A 10269-nucleotide genomic window follows, 5' to 3' on the forward strand; every position below is an offset into this window, starting at 1 on the left:
AGTCCAGTACTCGCCTAAGTTTGAAAAAATCCTACCGAGTGGAGAGCAATCCTCCCACTCGGGGGCTTAGCTGCAGTCCAGTACTCGCCCAAGTTCTCCCACTAGGAGGCTTACCTGCAGTCCAGTACTCGCCTAAGTTTGAAAAAATCTTACCGAGTGGAGAGCAGTCCTCCCACTCGAGGGTCTTAGCTGCAGTCCAGTACTCGCCTGAGTCCGAAACATACCCCTATCCGCAAGGACGACGAGGTGCAGGTCGACTGCAACCTTCTCCTTCGGAGCTACGGCACAAGTACAACGTACGCTCCATCCCTATCTACAAGGGCGACGAGGTGCGGGTCGACTGCAACCTTCTCCTTCGGAGCTACGGCACAAGTACAACGTACGCTCCATCCCTATCCGCAAGGACGACGAGGTGCAGGTCGACTCCAACCTTCTCCTTCGGAGCTACGGCACAAGTACAACGTCCGCTCCATCCCTATCCGCAAGGACGACAAAGCGCAGGTCGACCGGAGCCGCCACCTTAGAGCTACATCTCCGGCGCAAAGACTATTCTGAGCAGTGAGCAAAGTCCATTCGAAGGCAAACGCTAGCACATTCGGAGATAAACCAAATTCATATAAATCCTAAAAGTTCCAAGCAGCAAATCAAAAGTACTCGGGCATCAAGCCCGAAGGAGTTCAACGGTTACAACAATCACTCGGCATTCCGAGGCAAATTTAAAAAAGATTCAAGTTTCATAAGTTTGTTCACTCGGCCGGAGGAGGGCTGGCAGGCTCCACGAATGAGTCCAGGTCGATCCCATCAGCGATCCGAGTGGCGGCAGCAATGAAAATCTCCATGAAGGACTGGAAGTCATGCTTTTTGGTGTTAGCGACTTTGATCGCAGCCAGCTTGTCTTCACGAGCCTCCTTACAATGGACTCGCACCAAGGACAGTGCCACGTCAGCACCACACCGGGCGGAGGATTTCTTCCATTCTTGCACTCGGTCAGGGATCTCGTTCAGTCGAGTCATCAGGGATTCCAGGTCATTTTGAAGCGTCGCCCTCGGCCAAAGCGATGAGTCAATTCGGGAGACTACCTCCTTCAGGCGCACGAGGTAGCTTGTGTCGCTGGTGATACGGGACTCCAGTCGGAGCACGTTCATTGTAGTTTCGTCGCAGACTGGAGAAGCGATAGGGTCCAGACCTATCTCGACCCTTCCAGTTTCCTCGTCGAAGTCTTGGCAGAATTCTGCAGCCAAAAATTAGTGAATCGACCGAGCAAGATCCGATCGCAAGCATCAACACAGTCGGTTTAGAAGAAATACCTTCCAGCGTGAGATAGAGATTCTTGGCAAGAGTCCTCAGATAAGCTTCCGTGCCATTCCTCTTGCGGATCGCAGACTCCAAATTTTCATTCAGGACAACCTTGTCCTTCTTCAGACTGGTCACTTCGCGGTTAGCTTCATTAAGACAAGATTTCAGTTTGTTCACCTCCCCTTCCAGCGTTCCGATTAAAGCAAGCTTCTGGTCTGCGAGAGTAGTTTTATCTTGGGCTGCTTTTTGCGCGGCGGCGAGGTCCGAGTCCTTCTCCAGAGCCAACTTCATTTTCTCTGCAAAGGAAACAATCGAATCAAAGAAATATATTGAAAGTCAGTCGACAGTCAGTTACCTTCCATACCAGCGGCTTCGCCTTGAGCTTTCTTCAGATTCTGCTGGGCCAATTCCAAGTCGAGGTTGAGTTGCCTCTGCTTCTCCTCAAGTTCAGCAAACTTAGAAATAAGAGTACAAGACTTCTACAGAAGGCAAAAGACGGATCAGTCGATAAGATCAAAGGTTGTTTACTTCCGAATGAATAAAACCTAAAGAAGTTCGCTTAGACCCCAGCCGACTGCACACAGTCGACTGCGGTCTCAGGGGCTACACCCAGCGGGTGCACTTGGTGTGCCCCCGCTGACTAAGACTCAACTCGACTGGTCTGCCCGGACCAAGTCAAAAAAAAAGTTGTTCATACCACAGTCGACTGCCAGCAGTCGACTGTGGTCTCGGGGACTACACCCAGTGGGTGCACTTGGCGTGCCCCCACCGGTTTGGATCCTACTCGACCGGTCTACCTGAGTCGAGTGTAAGAAGTGAAAAAGAAAGGAAAGTAGAACTCAGACCCCAGTCGACTGCCAGCAGTCGACCGCGGTCTCGGGGACTACACCCAGTGGGTGCACTTAGCGTGCCCCCACCGGTTCAGATCCCACTCGCCCAGACCGAGTGGAAGAATAAAACTACCAAAAACAACAAAACACCCAGCGGATTCTCTAATTCGACGCAAACAACAGGAGATTGTGTAGAAGAAGATTTTTCGGGTAACATTTCCTCATAGAGCAAAAACAGTCAGAAAGTCTACTCACATGGACATTGGCCCGAAGAGCAGCACTGGCACCGTAGGCAGCCTGGCTATTCTCATGTACCGTCTTCACCCGCTCCATCATCATGTCAGCCTGTCGGATGGCTTCCGCAGCCGCTTCCGACTGGTTGTCCGGGACGGGATAGCTAGTGAAAAAGTGAGCAGACGACCCAGGTGCGGCGGCTTGGAGCTCCGTGGCGTGGAGTTGGACGACTGAAGGAATCACATGCGCAGTCAACGGTGCGGGGTGCTCACTCGACAAGGGTGGAGCGAAGGTCACAGAGGCCCTACCCGCGTCTTCAGGTTGACAGACGGGAGGTGTCGTAGTTGGTTCTTGCCGAGACATCCTGCCAGCTGCTACCTTCTTGCTCTTCCTGGGATTAAGAGCCACATCTTCATCGTCATCTGGAAGATCGATGACGTTGGGTGGAGCTGCAAGGCAGATCATTCGACCCCAAGTGAACCACTAGAACGCAATCGACCAAGGAATCGAGAACAAAATCACAAGAGTTTATACCTGGGTTGGAGGTTACCGCATCTTCCATCTCCTCATCCCGATACTGGAAAGAAGAGGTTCCTGACGTAGCAGCACTGCAAAGACCCACATTCAATCGGTTACATCCGGTTAATCGAGTCGACGAAAAGGACAAGTCAGATGATTACCCGGAGATAGTAGGGACGGTCACTTTGATCCTGGGCAAAGCTTTTGGCAGTTTGGAGGAGGTGGCTTTCGGTGCTTTCGGTGTTGGGGGCGGCACAACTTTGGACTGCTTTGGAGCCTTCTCAGTCGGTGTTGGGGAAGACGTCCTGGGATGCTTCAAAGACTGTCCAATCGGCGCGGCCACCGAGTCCGGAGCGCTCACCGGGTCGTGAGCGTGTTTGGATCTCCTCTCCTTGCGAGGAGGCGAGTCGACTTCTTCGTCATCAGTCGATTCGTCGCTCTCCTTGTCCTCCTTGGCATCCGAGTGCCCCTCGCCGCTCTCGCCCCCGCTCGCTTCTTCCTCGACGTCTTGCTCCAGCACTCCATTGGGCATTGAGTACATGTCGATGAGGGCCTGAAAAGACAGCGATCAAAGGAAATCCAGTCGACCATAAACAAGATGTCACACGGTGAATCGAAAAGATACTTGATAAAACAGAATTATACCTGCTTCGGCTGGTGCGAGTTGTCGAATGGAATCACCCTCCTAGACCCCCGAGGGTTGTCTTTGTTGCTGGTGATCCCCATCAACCACTTCTCCAAGGTATCCTTGCTGACATCCTCCGGGTGGATCCAAGTGGAATCCTCGAGCCCAGAGTACATCCAATCGGATGATCATGTGCCTGAAGCAGTTGGATGCGCCGACCGAGAAAGACCTCCAGCAGGTCCATCCCGGTCACCCCATCGCGGACGAGTTGGACGACACGCTCGACCAGCACCTTGACTTGCGCCTTCTCTTCTGGAACTACCTTCAGGGGGGCGGGCTTCTCCACTCGAGCCAAGGAAAAGGGAGGAAGTCCAGTCGACTGACCCAGGGTCGGCTGATCCTTGCAGTAGAACCAAGTCGACTGCCAGCCCCGGACCGAGTCGGGAAGGATCATGGCTGGGAAGGTACTCTTGCTCCTCATCTGGATCTCCAGACCCCCGCACAACTGGATCACTTGTGTCCTCTCGTCACTCGGACTGGCCTTTTTGACCGACTGGGAGCGGCAGGTGAAGATGTGTTTGAAAAGACCCAAGTGCGGTCGACAGCCCAAGAAATTTTCACACATCGACACGAAAGCAGCCAGATAGACTATGGTGTTTGGAGTGAAATGGTGAAGCTAAGCCCCAAAGAAGTTCAAAATACCCCGGAAAAAAGGATGGGGAGGCAGTGAGAATCCGCGATCTACGTGGGTGGCGAGGAGAACACACTCACCCTCCCTTGGATGCGGCTCGGTTTCGTTCCCCGGGAGCCGTGCCGACTTGTGGGGGATCAGTCCCCCCTCCACCAGGTCGTCGAGGTCGTCCTGGGTGATTGTTGAGCGGATCCAGTCGCCCTAGATCCAGCCCGGTGGCAGGCCGGATCTCGACGAGGATCCACCCCGGCTAGTCCGCTTGCCCTTCGCCTTCGCGGTCGCCTTCTTCGCGCGCTCCAGCACCACCGTCTTCTCTTTCCCCATGGTGAAGGGTCGAGCTCGAGCAAGAGTCCAACGACGAGAGTGGAAGCGAGCGTGGCGGAGAGATCGGGAGAAGAAGAAGAGAGAATGGGAGCGCACAGGGCAGAGGCCTGGCCCGGGGCCTTTTATAAGGTCGTCCCCCGAGTGACTAACTGGTGGACCAAGATGATCTAAATAAATCCCGCAACATTTGCGCGCAGTACGTGGCGAAAAAGGTGGCGCGGGGATCGAGGAGACTTGCCTAATCCGTCCCGATAACCTCGGTTCCATCCGTCTGGCGCACTTCCCAAAATTCGAATCCCGTGAAATCCGCGGAGAGCAGAGCAACCTGTCAGACTGAAGACAAACATCCTCTACATTATCATTCGGAATTCTAACGTGAAAATTCACTCGACAAAAACCAAGAATGGACCAAGGCGACTGAGAAAGGAGTCGACGTCTTCACCTCAACTCATTGTTCCAGAACAAGATATACTCATAGCGCAAAGAATGGTTCGGAAGTTTTCCCAACTCCTTCCTCACTTAAACCCTGATCCATTCGGAGGCTAATGATGAAGCTATGTACCTAGGGTAGGGTCATGGATCTGTCCAACATACCCTCCCCAAGGACATCTCTACAAAGAATCAGAAGCAGTCGAAGAGAAACCATCATCCACTCGACCATGAAGATGTGCTCACTCGACCACCTTGAAGACACTCGACCACCGGAAGATGAGAAGCCCTTCACTCTACAACGGTCGGGGTTTAAACCATAGCTTTATGGGCATTTACAACACTTTACTGCAGACCTACCAGTAACGGCCCTTCTTTATGAGCATTGAACCTTATGTAACAGAGGGGAGCTGGGGTCCTGGCGTACTCTATATAAGCCACCCCCCTCCTTTGGGATAGGGGTTCGCACTTTCTGTAATTCACACACATATATTCAGTCAACCGCCTCCGGGCTCCGAGACGTAGGGTTGTTACTTCCTCCGAGAAGGGCCTGAACTCGTAAAACTCGTGTGTACAACTCCTCCATAGCTAGGATCTTGCCTCTACAGTCCTACCCCCCTATTCTACTGTCAGTCTTAGAACCACGACAGGACCAACTCTACGCGGACCTCACGAAGCTAGCCAAGCTCTCTGAATCTCATGTGCTCCCTGCTCATATCCTGGAGCTGTTGAAGAAGCTGAGCCACCGCGGCATCTGTGATGATTACATCGAGATCGAGATGCACGCCGTCCAAGATGAGGCCCATGTGGAGATGCAGAAGCAGCTGGACAAATTCCTTCAAGAGAGGGCAAATCCATCGACGAATCATCGACACAAAAAGATGATGGCCGAGGAGGAGGACGAAGACGTCGACATCGTCGGCGGCGTCTCCCCTTTACCGGTCAGGCTGACACCCGTGCAGCTCGTCGAAGAGGATGAGCAGTACGTGGACATCTGCGGTGACGCCTCACCGCTGAAGAATCTTGGCCAAGATGCAACCATCAGCTGCAGCGACGGTTCGGTTTCTGATTCTTCTCACCAGAGCGTCGACAGTCGTCCTGCTCCGGCAGAGCGCGCCGCCAACACTACGCCTCCGGCCCGCAACCTCATCGCCCGTGCCAGCGAGATTCTGGAAAGGCGGCAAAAGGAGGAGACGTCCCGGGCGAGGGAGAAGGCCCGTCAGCAAGTGCTCGCGACGGAGAGGACGGTAATGTTCAACGAGACTCTAGATGAGGACGTGAAGGCCCTCGGCATCGATCAGTACAACACGACGAGGTCGAACAACTTGTTGCGACTGATGGGACTCTTCCGCAAGGACAAGCTTGACGACGATGATGACGACCTAAAGCAGCAGCAGCATCAAGGCTTCCAAGAAGATTTAGAGGAAGGGGAGATTCGGCTGTGATCGATCGTCGTGGCTAGCAAAGAAAGCTTGTAATTCTCTTCTGCTGCTGAACGTAGTAATTGTGAGGATAACAGCTGACCCTAGATGCTGTTCTTGAGGCCTCAAGAGTAGGCGTGTAAGCATAATTAAATGAGAAACTTATGTTTGTTTGGTCATGTAGGCACACCTTTTATCTATACCATATTTGGAAGTACATGATCGATTATACAGAGTATCAGCTAAATTAGTTATATCCTTCTTTACACATATTTGTGGTGCTGCGGTGTGTAAATGCTCATTATAAAGTTGGCCCATCTCCGAGAAAGATTAACAGAGATGTCCATTTCTAAGAATGATTAACAGGGATGTCTGTCAGGGGAGAGGTTTGCACATGTTCTAGGGAGTATACTTGGAGTTTTCACATTTATTTGTCACAAGCTGCCCTTGGCTCAAACCTGGGTTCCACGTTGCAATGACAGAATTGGTAGCATCAAGAATACAATCTTAAGGCATTCCATGTTGTTGATGCTCGCATGTGTGGACCATCGCCTATAGAAGGGACACGGAGTTTCTAGAGACACATTTCTCTCAAACATGCTCCGCTTCTCGAAAGATGTCAGCTGGTCGGGGACACGGGGCCCTAACTGTGGTGGCTACAATGATGGCCGTCGCGGCAACGGCGGCTATGATGGCAGCAGAAGCTCGTATGCTATTGGCACTTCTCCCCCTCCCAAGCACCTATGAATCCTTTGCATGAACTATCTTCGGCACAGAAAGGTACACTACCATTATCAACTCCATACACTACCAGCAGGCGGCTTGGTAAGGCCTCTGGATTTTTCGGAGTGTGTGGCGCGAGGTCAGAGCATGTCATCAATCTTATAGGTAGGGCGACAATTTTCATCAGAAAAGTGTCTTTGATTTGATCTATATATTTATTTTACAAAACCTTGTTGAATAATGCAATAAATATGGTTGTGTGCAATGCAAAGGTCGGGAGTAATCCTCCATTTCGAAAAAACCAACAAGAGGGTGTTGGTTCGACCTTCATGACAAACAAACAAAGCACTTTTTATGACCATATTTCTAAATCATTTTGTTTACCATGGTCATGCCATCAGCAATCTCCAAAAGAATTATCGGAGCGGGAGAGGAAACGCAAAATGACTAAAGGGGTCGATAGCCAGCATGTTCGGGTAGCTAATTCGGACACCACCCGAACAAAAAAATATCATTCAACCGGCCCTCCTATGTCTAGCCCATATGTCCGGGGTGTCTAACACCCCTCAAACCAAACCCATACATGGGGTGGATTTAATGCCGCCTGAATGCTTTCGTCACGTCGGATCAAATAGGATGGACCTTCTCTCGTGTCCGTCTTTCCTTTTTCACGTCTGGGCCGTCATCCTCTTTTTCCCTTGCTCCTCATTCGTGCCACCGGTGCCCTCCTCTATCCTAGTTGTCTACACGTGCTTCAAATTCATAGGATTTCTATCATTGGGAATAAAGCGGAGACAAAAAAATAAGACCAATCCAAAGACTATCCTCATTGGCTTTTATTTATAGAAAAAACTCTATAAACACCGCGTGTTAGGGGAATAATAAAGCGGAGACCATCCCCTAGCCCCAAGGAGCTAGCGGCATGGGGCAGCAGTTCCAATTAGAAAAAAACTTCACAAAACCGCTTATGCCACATCTTCTCATTTGGACCCACATGTCAGCTCACACTCTCCTCCACCTTGATTGCGGAGACCACTTACTCCACCTTCTCCATCTCTCTCTGACTCAGATCCGGCCATGGCGCCACCGCCACTCTTAGACCGGGCCTCATCAGCAGCAATCCCGTCATCACCGCCATCGATGCCGGCTTACACACCGTCGCGCGTCGCGGGTGAATTTTTGGTGCGATTCGCTATATTTTTTCCTACAATTGGGTCGTTCTTCACGGCGTCGCGGGCGCTGGCCCTGGCTTGCTCCTTCGTGGCCAGCACGCAGCCACGCGGCCGTATTTTTGCGAGATGCCGGAGGAGGGAGACGAGGAGGAGCGCGCCTATCCCTCCTACTCAGGCGAGGGGTTGGATGTCGTTATCGGTGTTGTGGCCTCCTTGGATGCCATTTCTCTTTAGTTTAGCCAATGGTAGTGCTCGTTTAGTCGTCGAGGTGACATAGGCCGATCGATCAAGAATCCTACAAAAATCGAGCCCGAACTTTCCTGGCTTGACCATTTCATGCCATCTGAAGAAAGCAATTTATTCATAAGCTGTTAAGAGATTGGGCCTAGATTTTTAAATTTAGCCCGAACCTGACCTGCCTATTTTTGAAGAATAGGCCCGAAGATGCAAGTTTATATATTGATGAAACTTGAAAACCTCCCCAGTTCGCATTCAGCAATTCATCCCTCATTAGTCCAGCACTTTCCCTTGGGACAGCATCATCTTCTCCCATGGACTTAGATTTCCCAGCTGGTAGTAGCGGCAAGGATGTTGACACCTTCTTCATGGACAAAGAGATGATGCAACTCGTCATGGCATGCTTGTCGCCGCGTAGGATGCTGATTTCATGGTCGCCGCCGCCACCAAGCCTGATGGCAGTAGCGGGGTTTGGTAGCCTGCAGAATTGTGATGACGACCGCATGTCACCTTTGCAGACGGCCCTCATCCCTGCACATGCCAGTCCTGCCACCATCCAAGGTGAGCATGCGTCCTTTCCGTTAGCTCACTTTACCTTCCTTCTTTTACTTCAATCTTCCAGTTCTGCTCCGTATAGGTGATAATTCCCAAAGGAAACTAGAATGTGTTGGTAGTAAGTGGCATCTCCACGCTTTACTTCATGATGGCAGCACATATGGTTTATCCGTGTTGAAGGAGAGGCTTATACATCCTCTCAGATATTTCGAAGAGTCCACTGATTCATGCCTCCTAGTTCAGGTTTGGGCACCTGTCAACAACAAAGGCCGCTCTGTGCTTACCACTTCAGGACAACCTTTCGTGCTTGACCATCGGAATACCAGGCTTCTTCAGAAGCGGCCCGTATCCATGATGTATACCTTCTCTACTGAAGGCAGTAATGTAGGGGAATTTGGGTTACCAGGTCCGGTATTCAGGCTCAAAGTTCCAGAATGGAGACCCAATGTTCAGTACTACAGCAGCAAAGAGTATCCACTGCTTATCCATGCAATGAGTTACAATGTTTGTGCTGCTATTGCCTTGCCTGTGTTTGATCCTCATACAAAGTCATGTGTTGCTGTTGTTGAACTTATACTGATATCAAAGAAGGTGAATTTTGAGTCTGAGGTTGATTTGATATGCAAAGGACTTGAGGTGAGGTTCTTTCACACCCAACCCAGTGTTCTATCAGAGTAACAATCTAGTACCATATGTATAGGTTACATGCAATCGCTTATCACGTTACTTTGTTCTGTTAACAGGCAGTTAATCTCACAAGTTCTTATATTTCATTCCACCCAAGTGCCCAGGTGAGCATTTCGATCAAGAAAATAGTCTAGGAAGTGTACTGGTGTTTCAAAGTTTTTCAGAAGGAAGATTTTATTACCTTAGAAAGCATCAAGTTGATGTACTGTTGTTCTAATTAATAAATGTTGTTGTCCTTTCACCTTTCAAGATACTCAATCACAGCCGTCAATCTGCTCTGGTTGATATATTGGAAATTATCACAATTATTTCTGAAACACACAAGCTGCCCTTGGCTCAAACCTGGGTTCCATGTTGGAATAACAGAAATGGTATGTGCCATGGTGGTAGCCTCAAGAATTCATGCTTACATTTTGATGGTTGTTGCAGTCACGGAGTATGCATTTCAACCTGTGATGTGGCATTCCATATTGACGATGCTCATATGTGGGGATTTAGGAATGCATGTGTGGAGCATCGCCTACAG

At 50.5% G+C, this 10269-nt stretch overlaps 1 protein-coding gene across 1 annotated transcript; it reads left to right on the top strand.

Annotated features, from left to right (window-relative positions):
* The first annotated feature begins 8931 nt into the window (after positions 1-8931).
* LOC119299728 (protein NLP3-like) lies at positions 8932-9914 on the top strand. Its single transcript, XM_037576885.1, has 3 exons — positions 8932-8970; positions 9087-9692; positions 9800-9914. The coding sequence occupies exons 1-3, from the start codon at positions 8932-8934 to the stop codon at positions 9875-9877; spliced, it is 723 nt and encodes a 240-aa protein (XP_037432782.1). The 3' UTR covers positions 9878-9914.
* Positions 9915-10269: the final 355 nt, after the last annotated feature.

Source organism: Triticum dicoccoides, chromosome 5A, assembly GCF_002162155.2.
Source record: "Triticum dicoccoides isolate Atlit2015 ecotype Zavitan chromosome 5A, WEW_v2.0, whole genome shotgun sequence".
Lineage (NCBI taxonomy): Eukaryota > Viridiplantae > Streptophyta > Magnoliopsida > Poales > Poaceae > Triticum > Triticum dicoccoides.

Excerpts from the sequence above, each read along its gene's own strand:
- LOC119299728 (XM_037576885.1), top strand. The coding sequence starts at position 8,932 with ATGGTCGCCGCCGCCACCAAGCCTGATGGCAGTAGCGGG. Across the intron at positions 8,971-9,086 it reads AGCCTGATGGCAGTAGCGGG|CTCACTTTACCTTCCTTCTT; the intron begins GTTTGGTAGCCT and ends CCTTTCCGTTAG. Across the intron at positions 9,693-9,799 it reads TGATATGCAAAGGACTTGAG|GCAGTTAATCTCACAAGTTC; the intron begins GTGAGGTTCTTT and ends TTCTGTTAACAG.